General features: G+C 40.3%; 3 protein-coding genes across 3 annotated transcripts; 1 reads left to right on the top strand and 2 right to left on the bottom strand.

Annotated features, from left to right (window-relative positions):
* Positions 1 to 43: 43 nt before the first annotated feature.
* SmB (Small ribonucleoprotein particle protein SmB) lies at positions 44 to 961 on the bottom strand. Its single transcript, XM_969236.4, has 2 exons — positions 802 to 961; positions 44 to 749 (listed from the first exon to the last, which is right to left on the bottom strand). Exons 1-2 carry the CDS (start codon positions 802 to 804, stop codon positions 108 to 110), a joined length of 645 nt encoding a protein of 214 aa, XP_974329.2. The 5' UTR covers positions 805 to 961; the 3' UTR covers positions 44 to 107.
* A 131-nt stretch (positions 962 to 1,092) lies between these two features.
* Positions 1,093 to 5,360, bottom strand: LOC663202 (uncharacterized). Its single transcript, XM_015980634.2, has 5 exons — positions 5,226 to 5,360; positions 2,749 to 5,091; positions 2,467 to 2,702; positions 1,613 to 2,418; positions 1,093 to 1,565 (listed from the first exon to the last, which is right to left on the bottom strand). Exons 2-5 carry the CDS (start codon positions 5,049 to 5,051, stop codon positions 1,242 to 1,244), a joined length of 3,669 nt encoding a protein of 1,222 aa, XP_015836120.2. The 5' UTR covers positions 5,052 to 5,091; positions 5,226 to 5,360; the 3' UTR covers positions 1,093 to 1,241.
* A 1,300-nt stretch (positions 5,361 to 6,660) lies between these two features.
* On the top strand, positions 6,661 to 9,424 carry Maf1. The gene is made up of 3 exons (XM_969285.5): positions 6,661 to 7,657; positions 8,615 to 8,892; positions 8,945 to 9,424. Exons 1-3 carry the CDS (start codon positions 7,316 to 7,318, stop codon positions 9,009 to 9,011), a joined length of 687 nt encoding a protein of 228 aa, XP_974378.3. The 5' UTR covers positions 6,661 to 7,315; the 3' UTR covers positions 9,012 to 9,424.
* The last annotated feature ends 6,510 nt before the right edge of the window (positions 9,425 to 15,934 follow it).

The raw sequence follows: 15,934 nt of genomic DNA, 5'->3' as shown, positions 1-15,934 counted from the left end.
ATTACAAATTTAATTCAGTCCAATTGACGATAAAAAAAACTCATTTCTAGTATTAAAGTTAAGTTTATTTCCACCAAAATTACAAGAGTAAAATTAAAAAAACTACACTAATATGGCCGTGGGGGCCCTGGCGGTCCTCCACGCATCATTCCGGGGGGCGGTCCCCTCATGCCCATCGGCGGCGGTGGCCCGCCGCGCCCCATTCCCATAGGAGCAGGCGGCATGCCCATCATGCCGGGTGGTGGCCCCATCATGCCTGGCGGGGGCCCTCCCATCCTTGGGGGCCCCTGGCTCATTTGCGGGGCTGCCGCGACCTGGCCACGACCCCCAGGAGTCATAACCTGCTGCGAGGGTCCTCCTACGCCCCTCACCGGGCCTTGCAGCCCGACAGGTACGCCGCCCATTCCCGCGGGCATTCCGCGGCCCGCGGCGCGGCCAATGCCAGGGCCGGGGGCTGCGCCCGGAATAGGAACACGGGGCAAACCCTCCTCTGGTGGTGGGGGTCCCTCAACTGTCAAAGACACGATGCTTTCGCCCCGTAAAAGGACGAAACCCAGAACGCGTTTTTCCTCGCGTTCTACTTTTGAGTTTTTCGGTTTGATTTTACGGAATTCCTCGCAGTCGCCGAGGATCATGTTCATGTGTTTGTCGAAGGCCTTGAATGTGCCGATGAAGGTCCGGGAGTCTTGGAGGGTTATCCGGACTCGGTAGTTGATGTGTTGTAACATTTTGTTGTTTTTGCCCATCGTCTGAAAGGAAATACGGTGGAAATGGGTAATGAGTGGTGTAAGGGGGGCTTACCATCTTGGACGGTTTGTTTTGGCTCCTTTTAAACACGAAAAATTAAAGAAACGTTGGCGGTACGACTTAACCTAAAAATTTGCAAACAAACCGGCCATAAACCGGCGGCGGTCGTAAATATCGAAGTCGCATACGTTCGAGTTTCTGGCGGAATATTCAAAAAGTACAGCCAATTATAACATAAATTATTCACAAAGCAAATAAATTTATCTGAAGGCGGTGTTTATTTGGAAGTTTATTTTTAATTATTAGTAAAAACGTTACTTATGGAACAACAATAATTAGAAAGATAGCTTTTTTACATTATTTATTTATAATGTTATACAAGGCAGTTTGTCAGGCATCAGTCAATTCCTACTTATATTATATCTATAAGTACTTCATTAAAAACGCTAGAAACATTACTTGCTTAATTATTACAAATGCTCGAAGGAAACGATTTAGTGGCAATAACTACACTTTGGATGGCACTTGATTCCATTGACCCCGCACTGGCACCCCCCTGAGGTGTCCCCTTTCCCTCCGGGCCCCCAGCGCGGCCCCCGAGTCACCCAACAAATCTCAGTTTTACACATCGAACATCTGACCCAATCACAGCCCCATTTTTTCATTAATATCACTTGGCAAGTTGGACAAGTTAAAGCTTCACCATTCTTCACCATTTCATTGACCATTTCTTTAGTCCTGCGAGCGTCTTCATCGACTTCAGATTCCTCAGTCATTTTTTCCTGATATTGCTTACAATTCAACCCGGAATGAATTGCCTGAAACACACTCAAATATTTGTACACCAAACAAACCGAACACTCACCTGACACGTCAGACAATTGATTTTCCTGCAAACGGGACACCGAAACTCGTTCACATTGTCTTCAAAAATGCACCAACCCTTACAGTCGGGGGTTTTGCAGTGGAAGCTTTTCCCGATTTTGTTTTCAGCCTCAGCCACCGATTTGGCAAGGTAGTGTTCGTAGATTTTCGGTGTGACCAAAGCTTTGATTTCGCGATCCTGCAGAGCGATATTGCAGGAGTACTGCTCGTCCCTGTAGGGACACTTCACTTCCGCATCTTCGGTATATTCTACAGTGTGAGCTAAACAAAATTTGCAAAACTGGTGCAAACACTCTCGTAACGTCACACCGTCACCGGGTGCGATTTCCATGAAACAGACAAGGCATTCGAAAGGATCGCGGTTTTCGACCAAATCCTTATTATCTAAATTGACTAACTGGAGGTAGGTTTGGTCGGTTTGGGGCTGGGGAAGCTTTTTCTTCGAAGAGCGCTTCACAGGGGACAAGTCTTTCTGCCTCACGGTGGCACAAACGGCGCATATGTTGCTCGAAATTGGGTTCAGAAGCGTGCACAAATGGCACTCCCACTCCCCCGGTTTGAGCGTTTTCGAGTCGTAATCTTCCAAGTCGTCTTCCGGTTGCGCCAACTTGGGGTCTTCATTCCCCGTTTGACTTGTGGTAGGTTCGACTAGACTTTTCTTCTCTTGGACGATTTTTGGAATAACATCAACGATTTTCGGAATCCGATTCACGGCAACTTTCTCCTTGGACGTACTTGGCACCTCCTCACTCTTGCCAATTTTACTTTCGGCGCCCGTTTTCGCGTCTAAAAAGCACAATTAATACACTTGTTTAGTGAGAAATCATCAATTACCAGGGGCCACAAGATACAAAAACACAGGACACCTCTCTGTTGTAATTTTATGATCCTTCAGAGTCGAGTTATCGTCAGTGGCCAACTCCTTGCCCAAAATCCACCTCTGGACGTTCACTGGAATCTCAAATTCTTTCTCCACCTGCGATTTCAACTCGGCCACTGTTTGATTTTCAGTGACTTCAAGCGGGAAAGGCCCGCGATGCGAGATTTTATCCTCCACAAACATTTCAATACTATAAAAAAATCTCTCATAAAGATTACACCAAAAACGAAACTTACCTGAATCCTTGCTTTTTGCCATTGGGATTCACCGGTTTTTGCCTCACCACCGAACAATTCACCTTCAATTGGGCCAATTCTTTGGCATATATCGCCGCTTCAGTCAATTCTCCCTTAGCTATCGAGGTTTCCAGCCGCTTCAAAAGTCGGTTGATTTCAATAGTGTCGGTGTTTTTGTCGCCCTGTAGATTATTTTTCAGCTCGGTCAGGCGCTTCGGCATGTTGAAAAACAGCGAAAGTTCGTCGTTTCGGGCCAAATTGGCGTAAATCCGGGCCGGGGATTGCCCATTAGGGTCGCTGTAGATATTCTCAAAGTCTTTGGGTCTCATTAGTTCGAAATTAGTTTTTTTCTCCTGTTCCATTTTTGGGGCGGGTTTGGGCAACTCCAGGTTGTTTTTTCTGTCTGGTTGCGGCGGTGTGGCTTGTTTGGACACCTCAGATTTTTTCTCTTGTTCTTTCGGCATCTCTTTAACTTTTGGTTCTGCCTCACGTAAAATCGACTTTGGTGTTTCGAGATCGCTCGTTTTCTCAAGCTTGACGGCATTCGTTTGAGCCGAAACCGATATTTTGACCGGTTTTGGGGTCTCACTCTTCTTCACTTTGATATTCTCGTAGATTGTCTCAGTGGTCCCAATTACGATTTCCACAACTTTTTCGTCCTGTGACTTGTTATCTTCAGTTTTTTCGTCTTGTTCCGGGTTCTCTTCTATGACACTCTGCCGACTGTTCTGCTTCATTAAAATGTTTGACTTGCGTTTCGGGAGTGAGTTTTTCATTTCGATCAACATTTTCTTCAGTTTTTCCCGTTCTTCATTTTTGTCAACTTTGTCCTCATCGAGTGAGACCGACTTTTCGATTTTCTTCTTGAGGTTGTAGGACGCAAGGGCCGAGAACCCGATTTGGGTCTTGGCCCGTTCGAACGCTTTCTCTGGTGTTTTTTCGGGAGGTTTTTCTTCGGGTTTCGTTGCGGAAAAGTCATCGAAATAGGGCTTGATGGTCGAGCAGACGTGGCAAATGATCCTCCAGTAGTCATTCTCGATCGAACATTTGGGACAGTTCCAATTTTTTCGGTCGACTTTTGGCGTTTCCGGCTTGGGTTTAATGGCACTAGCACTTTCGGACTTCATCAAAGGGTTGACTTTCCGGTCGATTTGCTCGATTCGCTTCTTGTGGTTTTCGAGGAGACTCTCCTGTTTGCGCTCTTCAGTGAGGAGACTCGTCCTGCGGCCGAAATAATCCTTCTTCTGGTTCTGGGCGACTCCAAACACTGTGGCTTTGGTCACGCTGGTGATGGCATTGAACTTGGCGATGAGATCCTTAGCGGAGCGCCTTTTCGGGGACGCCCAGCTATCCGTGTTTATTTTTGCTTCTTCTTTTGGTCGCATGAACTGCGGTATTTCCTGCAAGTCGTTTCCGTTTTTTTGGTGCTCTTTTCGGACTATTTCGGACGCTTCGCGGTCGAGTTCACTGATGTTCGTCAGGAAGCTCATCCCCGATTTGCGCTTTTCTTCGGCTTTGGTGCTCGAGGTCCTCTTGTACCAAGGTCTAGGTGAGACGGGGGTCTCACACACGCTCGATTTTGTCTCCGAAGCTGTCTCTTTAGCCGGTTTTAGAATGCCGTGGTCTAATTTTAACGAATCGTTGAAAATGATTTCCGACTCTGGGGTATTTTTGATTTTTTCCAGACTGGGGGGCGGAGGAGCCAGTCGCTTCTTCCTGCGGAGGCTCATGGTGGAGGTGTTGGGGGTGGTGGGGGGCTGGGGGGCTCGCCGTTTGCCCTTGACGTGGAGGTAAGCCCCCGCTTTTTTCGTTTTGGATGACTCACTGTTCGTTCTCCGGTGCGCTTTTTCCTCTTCTTCCATAGAGGGGCGCGTCATCAGGGGGAGGCTTTTGGAATTTTCGTCTTCTTCGTCTTTTGTGGCCGGCTTGAGTAGCGTCTCGCGGTTGAAAAATAAGTTGTATTTTTTGCGCAAAGTGGTGTTTTTGTCGTTTTCGCGCCTCTTGTCCCTTTGTTTGAGTCTTGCTCTGTAGGTGTCCGTCTCAGGCCCTGGGACGATGCACTTTTCGCTCACTTTATTCGTGTAGTCATTCGGAGGGACGTAGGAAAAGGAGGCGACTGTTCCGCTGCTTTGTATCGAATTCAAGCTCTCACAACTGCTGGAATTTTGAGTGTCTATGGATTCGCGAGAAGTCGAGGGTTTAAACCATTTCAAGAAAGCAAATAAACCGCTGTTTCTTTTGCTAGTTTTTGGATCACAGCCAGGACTTTGTCCGATCTCTGAATCTTGGTGATTGAGGCTCATAGTATTGTTATAATCACATGTTTGGTGGCAATTCTTCTCGCTACCACAACAAATGAGGAAATATCACATTACGAAAGCCACGTGTTAGTCATCAATCGAGGCAAAGCGTTTTATTCGGATCGAAAGTAATTATATCAAATTTGGACTGGTGTTAGAATGGCACACCCGACTTACCGATCGCGTTGTCTTAAATTGCGGAAAAGTTTCTTTAATTGAGTTTCTTGATCGCCGAGTTTTCGAGTGTATTTTGAGAGTTTACGTTCGTGACGTTGGGAACGGAGAGAAACGACGCTCGACGTCCCGATGCTTGGGTTAAATTTAGTAAATGGATAGTTCGGCTACGTCCGGTTGTCAAATTGTTTCTCAATTTTCTGTTTACTAAATAACATTAAAAATAAACACGGCCTATGATAAACTGAGGAGCGATGGAGATGGACTTTTTTCATCGTAGCTTTCAGCTTTTCGGCTTCAGATGCATCGCAGCAGTAAAAATAGTTCGGTTTTATGTAAGAGTGTAAGACTATAGAGGATCTATTGGATAGCTACAGGATTTTGTAATATTTTTGGATGATTTATTTAAGAGTTTAAAAAAATCAATCCTATTTTTAAATTTAAATTTTATTTTATTTTGTATTTAGATACTTATAGTATCATTTCTTAAAATCTTATATTTTTTGAAATTTTTCATCTTTAATAAATAAGTCGAATTTTCTGCATATACCTAAGGTAGTACCTGATAGGTATTATCATTAATCAAAGGTCAAAACCACGATATTAATTTCTTCAGTCTGAGGAATTCAATGTTGATTGTTCTAAAAATAAATAAAACACATTTAATGATAACAACCTTTATTATTGAATAATTATCGATGTGCATGGTCTACAAATATGCAATGCATTGTTTTTACAGAATGATTTTTTTTGTACATACCATTTTTCTAAAATGCAAACAGTCATATCATAGAAAAAAATTTAATGTTTTACATAATAATTTTGTAATCACTTTGTACATATTTTTGTTTTCATTTCATTACATAACTGATTATAAATATTTATTATGAAAGGAATCCAGCTTCCAAGCGATAACAATTTCTGTATCTATTTTTATTATGCAATTCATTATAGTGCACCTGGAAATTCGTGTGAATTTAAATAAAAAAAGTATATTAACTGTTGAGCGAATTAATTATCTTAATTAAGCATACTCAAATAACAGTTATTTTCGATGCTCTTGCCCTAATTAATCAAGGTGGATTGTTCAATTGCCAGCGGCGTCCCACTTTAACAAAAAATTAAAAATTATAATTCATACTTCTAAAAAAAAATTCAATAAATCCAAAATTGAGTTTTTTTTTTGAAAATAAATAAATAAATAAATAAATTTGCGGGCAAACCGCAGACTAAACACGTATCTATCATAACAACCCCTACTACTGATGAAAAACAAGTAATTCGCGTGATATTTTCCTATAATGTTGCAATAATAGGAGTCAGAGTTTACAATTTTGCAATTTTCGATTTTGTTACGCCTCTGTGTGACCTTAGGGGTCATGTTGGTGTAAATAAGAGCTCACAAAGGCAAGCGATGGGCCAGGGTCGCCAACTCGCCGATTTTCCTTGGGTGCATAAAAAATCATCTGCCGGTTAAGTTTTTGGCACAGTTGTGTGCACTTTCGTGTTCTTTTGGTGTAAAAACAAGAACAATCGTCGACGAAAGTCGTTTTGTAATTCTAATTGTGTGCGTCCGCTTGCCAGTTTCTAATTTTGCGTCCGTTAGGTTGGCATCGTCCGCTTGACATTCATTTGTGTACAAGCTCGATTTATGTCAGAGTGAAAAACAGTGTTTTTTCGTGAAAAACTGTAGTAAATTTTGTAAAAAGTTTGATTCGGGTGTTGCGTTAGTTGTGCTCGTTCGTAAAATGTACCACTCTTCGTATTCCGAACTCTAGCAAAGGCGAAATTTCCAGAATCTCGGACTGTCATAAACAAACAAAGTGGACTCGCCCAGTGAAACATTTGAGTTTTTTCCAATTCGAATTGACTCTGCCCCAAAACACTTTTTCTTTTTTAATTTCTAATAAGTGTAATGTGCCCAAACTATCTGTTGAGCAAGTCGGTGAAGCGTACTTTGGTCCCGTCGTGTCTCCGCCACTCCAAGAGAAAAGGCATATTCATACACCCGACCGCAATGTTCAAAAACTTTTCCGCCAGTGCTTTAAGTCCGTTATTACCCAAATAAACATATCAAGTCCAAAAAGTACAAAATGAAACTGCTCGAGAGTACAAGATTTGAAGCCATCAACAACCTCCTGTCGATCCAGACCGGAGACAGCCAAATCATCGGCCGCATCGAGAGCTACTCCTGCAAGATGGCAGGGGCTGACAAGGCCCTCTACAAGCGGTTCAACCCCGAGGGGGTGCACCCCAACGACTTGCAAGCCCTGTCGCCCCCCGAGGGCGTCTCCCCCGGCCATTCGCAGTACAGCCGTAGCGTCTCAGGCGACGAAGAGGGCCCGCTTTGCGACACAATCAGTCGCAAGACTCTCTTCTACCTCATCGCAACCCTCAACTCGGCCTTCCCCGACTACGACTTCATGGACGTCAAGGTACGACCTGAAGGTCGGCCCACTCTATTTCAGGCCCGCCAAGTCCCCACCCAACAGTCAACACCATTTTTTCTATTCTTTGATGCTTTTATAATCGCCCGATACCTTTATCTCGGGGATAAGTTTCGAAAAATACATTCTTGAAACAAATAAACGCAAATAACTTATCGGGCGTTTATCTAAAATCCAGCCTTAGCAAGTTTAACTATTTGATTTTTGAAAATCCTTAATCTTTATACTTTAATCATTAACTAATTAAAAATGTTGAGAGGCTCATTTTTCCAAAATTTAAGATTAAGGTCATATCGAAATAAGTATTGTTATTATTACTGGCCTTGTAGAAATATGTAAAACATTGAGTAGTATTTGAGCTATTTTTTTACTAAGATGATATGTGAAAAAAAAAACAATCTTTGATCAGATTTTGAGAGATTTTATTAAAAGGTAGAAAATTACATGTTTACAGGTTTGTTCCGTTGAATTCAGCGGCTCATTTTCTGTGTTATACCAGCTTTTAACGAGATCTAACATTTTAAAATTTTTTGCTAAAAATTAATAACTCAAAAACAAAAAGTCGTAGAGCAATACGGTTTGTTCCATTGAATTCAGCGGCTCATTTTCTGTATTACACCAACTTTTAACGAGATCTAACATTTTTAAATTTTTTGTTAAAAATTAAGATAGGCATTTTCTATAGTCGAAAATTTTATTCAACAAAAAAATTCATAACTCAAAAACAAAAAGTCGTAGAGCAATGCGCTTTGTTCCAGTGAATTCAGCGGCTCTGTAAACCTTAAAACTTTATGCTTGAAACTCTGTAATTTTTGCTTGCAACAGGCCTTAAGTTTATTCTAAAGCTTATTAGAGTTATTTTGTTAAGGATGCTTTAAAGTTGAACGCTGAGAATTAATTACGGGTGGCGTTATCTATTGGAGTGATAATGAGCCATGTTTCCAGAGCCACGAGTTCAGCAAGGAGCCCTCGCGCCAGTGGGTCGAGAACGCAATCGATTCGAACTTGATCGCCACTGCAGGAGACCAGTACCGCGGTCTGGGGGCCTCTCTGTGGGCCGCAATCAACGACGAGATATCCCTCGAAGATTGCGACATCTATTCTTACAATCCCGATTTAGCCTCGGATCCTTTCGGGGAAGACGGCTGTCTCTGGAGTTTTAATTATTTTTTCTACAATAAGCGACTAAAGCGTATCGTTTTCTTTACTTGTCGCGCCGTAAAGTGAGTTTTCTGTAAGCGGGTTTGACGCCCGGCTAACTCGTTCTGTTTGCAGTCCGTTCAGTATGGATTCCGGCTACGCCACTGATTTCATCATGGACGAAGTGGATCTCGCTTACTGAATATTTTTAACGTGTTACTAATTTTGATGTCAAATCGTACTATTTGAGTTGTAGTTTTGGTGAGAGCAAAAGTACAAAATATTTTTTTATTAGTGTGAAACAATAGGTTAAGTGGAATGTTGCGGTATTATTAATTTTTACTTATGCTGTAATCACCCCATGGCTTTAGTAATTAGGAGTTTAGTGACTTTTTCTCTGGTTGCTGGTTACGATCTCACGACACGTCTAGTTATCTAATGCAATATCGTACAAAATATAAGATTTCACGATTTTAGTACTAAAATGTATCTATTAAATGTATATCTAATTTTCAAAGGCACGATTTGCTTGGAGTTCAACGTTCAGTTCCAAGTGCCATCCTTATAGTGAGTTATTTACTGTAAGATCTGATATTATAACATGTTATTTAGTCAGCTGTGGTTTCTCAATTCACTTCCTACCCGAGTCACATACAAATTTTGCTCCTGACCGGTCACAATTTGCATGGAAATTAAGTTTTTTTGGTCGAGATACGCAAAATAATTTTTATCTTTAATTAGATGCCGTATATGTCGTTGACACCTGACGTTAAATAATTTAAGTTTGTTTTTATTAACTTGTAAAATCGTACATCAGGACAATTTTATGACATGGTTATTTAATTTCCATAATATTAATAAGTGCTTAACGCACTGTGACCGGTATCTACCCAATTATCCCTTAATCTTAAATCCAATTTAATGCCATATTTTCTAAAGTCGTAAAATTTTGGTAATATGGTATGGAGTTAACGACTGGATTAATTGCGTTCTCTACCGGGGAAACATTGTAGTAATGACAGGTGTGCCCTTGAAAGTCTCGTAGAATTGAATTTGGGTCTAGCGTGTTCGATACGAGCCATAATGAAATTGTCTCAACCTCTCATGCAATCTTTTTAATTTATAGAGACAGGTAAACGAGTGTCGTGGCCACTTGAGAGCTAATCGTTCATATTCAAGTAAACATTTATTTATCCAACTCGCCAGGGGCCGTCTTTTATCAGATAAAGCAATGATTAATCAGCTCTTTATTTCGACGTTTTCGTGTTTGTTCAAATTAATTGGGTTTCATTTATTGGAAAAAAGCAAACAGACATTTCCCATTTTCTTCGAGGATATTTAGTCCCGAAGCCTGTCGGTACACGCGACACTGATATAATCTCCCCTATCCGATTACCCGCGATAATAATTAACATTTTTAGAGCTTCCGCCGACACTCATCGAATTTCCGAAGATTTTTCAAAAACCGTTTCTGCCCCCGGCCTCGTTCCATTACGTAATGGAAAGAGGAAACGCGTTGACCACCGCTTCCGCTCGATTGTGCTCGAAACTCGACTCGATAATTCATTTATATCAGATAAAATCAGTGATATTCCAACGGCGATTACATGCAGATGCGAGCTGCAAAGGTGTATCTGAAGCACCGTCATAATTGATATTCCACGGCCAAATTCGGACCGCTGATTAAATTTTGCACGTGATGAGCAATTTATCCAATTTTGGATTATAAAATTTGGTGACAGACGCAACCACAGCCAAATAAAAGCTCTCGGCAGACAAAATCGGCACAAATAAATAGCACAAAGAACGGGACGTAAAAGATTATCGAAGACAATACATACTATGAATTTTCTTTAAAAAAAAAAACTAAAGAACCAAAAATGTCTTTAACTAAAATTGCAACTTATAAAGACAAACTGTTCGTGTTTTCATCATTCAATTATATTTCGGTTTTTTTTGAGGAGGGGAAATGGGTTTGCTAAAATTTTCACGACAGGTAGTCACATAGGAAGTAATTTATTACACACGACTATTGTTCGCAGATTACGTAAGTATGCAAAATTTCAATTCATTTGGACAATAGGATTCCTATAAATACAGAATGTTTTAAAAACACAAAAAATATTGCCAGCAACTTATTGAGAGTCTTAGGTACGACAAAAATTTCTTGCTTATAAAATGAAAATTAGCCGATTTTTCCTGGAACATCCTTGTCGATGTTCCACGTTAATTTGTATCGAATCTAATTTTCTATTTGCAATAACTTTGTTTACGACAAATTAATTGGTGGATATCTTTTTTTTATTATGGAGATTCGAATATAGATTAAAAACTTACTAGACACTTCAGTTTTTTATTTTTTACTGCATTACCTACCTGTTTACTTAAGATTTACAATTTTTTTCCGAAAATCGTGCGTCTCTGGTAATAATTTGATTAGATAAGTATCACACTTTTCGTTAGATACCATGTCAAATATTTTCTATTTGGTAAATTAATTGGGCTACGATCAATAATTCCATCTTTATAGTAGGTGGCATTTCAATTTTGGAAATATTTTAATGTTGACATAAAATAATTAACTTTATTCCGGAAGCGGTCTCTTTTCGGTTATTTGGACATTCCACTCACGAAAAAATTCGAGGAAGGACCAGCTGCGTGCTTATTATTTAATAACAGGCAATAACCCCAGATTTGCTGTTAAAACCTCGGGTCCAAATAATTACCGTCCGTTTTATACCTGGCGATGTTTATCTAATGAATTTTGATTTTGGTCACTTTGCGGTTAGTAGAAAAACTCTTCCGACCGGTTGTTTTATTTAAATTTTCCACCCTCTTGATGAAGGGGTGCCCAAAACGGTCGTAATAGATTGATCGCGTTCGAAATTCGTTGTTCTCGCCTGGGGACCGCAATTTTTATGTAAATTATCTCTGGAGTTAATTGCGAGAAGAAGAATGAGGCCAGTGCACAATTTATGGCCGAAGTATCTGATAAATACTGTTAAAATTAGTATGCGTGCTTTAAGAAGGTTTGTGATAAATGTCTACGTGAAGGGTTTATTGCTTAAATTATTGTTATTGGCTATAAAGGATAAGTGGCGTAATGAATTCGATGCAATTGATGCGATTAATAAATTTTCAATTAGAGGCCCTTACTGTGGGCAGGTGGTGAGGTGGGAATTCGGGCAAATCGGCGAGGTTTTATGTCAGTCAATCGCTCATTGACATACTCCCACGAGTCATTTTTCGATTATAAAATCCTGATTTTTTTGTTTTGGTACGCCTCTGGTGCCCTCGCACATGCCTCCGTGCAGATGCACTTCGGCTCGCATATGCGGTATGCGATTTTAATTTCGCGTTTTTTTCGCTTTGATAACCGAAGTCGGGATTAAATCATGTTTAACGACGATTTTGCATAGCCGTCAAGCATGATTGAAATAAGGGGGCCACGTGCGGCCGCCGTCCACCCGCGAACCGATTTGCAGCTGAAGATAATTAATACGAAAAAGAATCGGTTTCTCTTCGCTTCCGGGTGCCGCTTTTGGCTTAATTCGGTCGATTTGTTCGGACGACTTCCTATTTTAATTAGCACGCGCGCGCTTTCCAAAAGTGCACCTTGGCCAAAGTCAATATTTGGATAATTAATGATTTGTGCTTTAATCTGGCCAAGTACATGCCTGTTGATCGGACTTTTTCGGTAGATCGAATGCTGTAATTTATTCCGGTAATTTATAGCCGGCGGTGAGACGATGAAGAAATAAATTTTACATTTGCCTTCCAAATTAATTGAGACAGCCGAGATGCAAGTGGCAGGAAGAGAACAAGAGTGTCAAAAAAATATGTACCAATAGGTAGGCTGTTCAAAAACGACATCTACACAGGGTGAACAACTTGTTTTGATAGTATTAGTATTTTGTCTTCTGGCATAACTAATACTGACTGAAAAAAATTAGGGATATTAACTACATTTAAAAAAAATCTTCAGACTGTCGAACAGTTTTGTACAATAATACAGGATGGTACACGAGTAATAATAAGTCTAAAAAATTTTTGAAGCAACCAACGCAAATAGCGTATCGTAATGACCTCAGTACGAAACCGAAGTAGAAAAAATTTTTTACACATAAATATTTTTGATTATTATTTTTATAATTTAAGAAGTAAGTCATCTAAGGATTCAAATAAAGTTTGAAGTTATATTTCACCCTTACGTTCGTTTCTTTTTCTCTCAAAACAAAAAGTACGTTTACAATTTGGCGCCTTTACGTACTTTTACATTTTTGTCGCATTATTTTATTATTTCTCTCAGTTTTATGCTCTGCTTTATGTTTATACGTCTATGTGTTCTCTCAATTTCTTATTTTTGTTTACGTGTTGTTTGCTTACCTTTTCTACACTTTTTCTCATAGAAAAATTGTTACATCTGATCCGGGTTCGAACCCCCGACTCCCCCGTCGAAAGTGGCGCTTATACCACTGGGCCACGAGGCCCCAAGTACTGACCGTGTTTTGCAGATATTTTAACATAAACTTTTTAAATAAATCAACATTATAAAGTAAATAATTGCAATAATTCACCTAAAACGCAAATAATTTCACTTCAAAAGTCGGCGAATTAGCTCGAGAAAGCATTTTTTTTCCACTTTTTTCAATTTAATTTTCTAATTTTTTACCAGATTTCATCAAGAGATACCGGGCGTATAAGTCAACTAAAGTTTAAAGTTATATTTCACCTTTACGTTCATCTCTTTTTCTCTCAAAACAAAAAGTACGTTTACAATTTGGCGTCTTTACGTACTTTTACATTTTTACCGCATTATTTTCTTATTTCTCTCAGTTTTATGCTCCGCTTTACTTTTATACGTCTATGTGTTCTCTCAATCTCTTATTTTTGTTTACGTGTTGTTTCCTTACCTTTTCTACACTTTTTCTCATAGAAAATTTTTTACACCTGATCCGGGTTCGAACCCCCGACTCCCCCGTCGAAAGTGGCGCTTATACCACTGGGTCACGAGGCCCCAGGTACTGACCGGCTTTTGCAGATATTTTAACACAGATATGTTTAATTAATTGAAAGCAAATATTTTACTATCCACGTTATCTATGAAATGTAATGTTGGTTGCTTAAAAAATTGTTTCAGGCTCATGATTACTCGTGGACTAGCCTGCATAATAATAATAATAATACAAATTTTTGCACGCATTAGTTGGTAATTATTATGTTAGGCTTAGGGCTTAATTATCTGGGATTTGAGTCCGCGGCAGTCATCCATGGACTTGTCCGTTTGACAAACTATCAGTTTAGCACCGATTTGAATAATGCATATGATAATGAGAGATATAACTTGTCTATTAGACGCCCTTCTAGGAATCACCTGCTTTGATTACAAGAGGGTTGTCGACGGCCGTCGGGCGATCCCTCCATAAAGGGAATGGGAAAATAGCATTCGATGGTTCAATATTGCGTTAAAAATGTTGGAATTCCGCGACAAGTTCGAATTAGAGCTGCTTTGTCGTTCCTTTTTCGAATTCAAAAACTACCGCTTCGAACATCTCAACAATTTGACCGAAAAACTCCAACGTTTCTTAAAACTGACGTGCAATAAGGATGTTTGACATTTTATTGCGCTGCTCGAGTTTTTCCTCAGACTCTTTTCGGTCGACAATACAACTCGATTTAATTGCTCTCCGGGTATAAGTCGTAAATGAAGTTTACGCACATCCGACACCCAGGACGAAAAATCATGCCAAAATGGGACGAACAACAAACTGGTTTTTTGGCCGCTCTTTGTAGAAAATGCCCATTTGCAGTTCTAAGACTTTACTAATGTCAGATTTTAATTTTGATCCTCGACCATTCGTGACAATAATTTTACTTCCGCCAAGTCATTATTTCGTGGCCAATAAACGTCGCGACCACTTTGTCAATTCTGATAACAATCGACCCGCGATCCCTCATTTAGATTTGTCGAAGAATTCCAAACAAAATTACTACTGGGAAAATAAATTTCAATTAACCAATCGCTCTTTGCTATAAATCAACCCGTAATTAATTTGCGCACGTGGCTTTTACCGTTGCTCCGTTTGCCAAATCAGAGCCTTTGCCTAAAATTGGACTGTCTTTGGGCGAAACTGCGGCCACTGTTATTACTAGAACGGCAGTAATTTGTAAAGTGTTTAAAAGATAATTGCGCATGTCGTAATTTGTTCAATATTTAAAATAGGGTAAATAACGCATGATCGCATCCGGTCTTCGATAACCATCTGATTGTTATCTGCTTTTAATTATTAGGCACGACTTGCGTCCATACAAAAGGTAAGAGGATTATGACATGACTTCAGTAAGAGGTAACTTCACTTATGACCAAACAAAAGCTACATCTTTAAAACATTAAACCCCCTTTATGGAAGGCAAAGTTAATGCACGATTATCTCGTGTTTCTGACGTCTCATTGGTCCAGTTTTCCCACGTGCTCAGTTATATGATGTTTGATTAGCTTAATAACACAGTCAAACGTCAGAATACCAAAAAACGTTTGGTGTTCTCCAGTTTTGACGTCACGCTGTACGAAAATTAATGAGCCAACCTTGTTTCTGCACCATGGGGACACCCAGTATGACCTACATCCCGCGCATATGTTCCAACAATGTAACTTGTAATTGTGGCTTTATTGTCGAAGAGGCAAAATGTCGTTATCGATTGTTGGCGGGTTTCTTTCCTTCAGGTGCCAGATAGGCCAATAATTACCCATTGTCACGGCGCAAATTTTCAATCCTTTCATCTCGAAGTTTTCCACTTTTGTTCTCCCGAATCTGGGGCGATTCCGCACGCACGAATTTTTACAGTTACAGAGTGCGACTTGGGGCACCTGCACCCCGACGACAATTAGAAGTACAGTTAATCAGATCATCTGTAAAAAACTCTCCCTTCAATTTTCATCCGTTAACCCGAGATAATGACCTATCACTTTTGGTTTTTTCGGAGCGATTCATCCCTCGATTGCGGTCGAGATCGAAAGTGGGTGGGTCGATGGGGGAGGGAAAGTGTGCCCTGGGTGGCAGACGGACACCATGTGGAAGCCGGGACACGGCCAGGTAAGTATAACTTGTGGATTTTTCAGCGAAC

The sequence above is a fragment of the Tribolium castaneum genome, chromosome 5 (assembly GCF_031307605.1).
Source record: "Tribolium castaneum strain GA2 chromosome 5, icTriCast1.1, whole genome shotgun sequence".
Taxonomy (NCBI): domain Eukaryota; kingdom Metazoa; phylum Arthropoda; class Insecta; order Coleoptera; family Tenebrionidae; genus Tribolium; species Tribolium castaneum.
The sequence above is the reverse complement of the archived record's forward strand: the minus strand, read 5'-3'. Positions and strand labels throughout refer to the sequence as shown.

Bases quoted from the DNA above. Each gene is read 5' to 3' on its own strand.
- LOC663202 (XM_015980634.2), bottom strand. From the start codon at position 5,051: ATGAGCCTCAATCACCAAGATTCAGAGATCGGACAAAGTCCTGGCTGT. The intron at 2,419-2,466 runs GTAATTGATGAT...TGTGCTTTTTAG, and splicing joins TTTGTATCTTGTGGCCCCTG to ACGCGAAAACGGGCGCCGAA. The intron at 1,566-1,612 runs GTGAGTGTTCGG...AGTGTGTTTCAG, and splicing joins TCAATTGTCTGACGTGTCAG to GCAATTCATTCCGGGTTGAA.
- Maf1 (XM_969285.5), top strand. From the start codon at position 7,316: ATGAAACTGCTCGAGAGTACAAGATTTGAAGCCATCAACAACCTCCTG. The intron at 7,658-8,614 runs GTACGACCTGAA...CCATGTTTCCAG, and splicing joins ACGACTTCATGGACGTCAAG to AGCCACGAGTTCAGCAAGGA. The intron at 8,893-8,944 runs GTGAGTTTTCTG...TTCTGTTTGCAG, and splicing joins TTTACTTGTCGCGCCGTAAA to TCCGTTCAGTATGGATTCCG.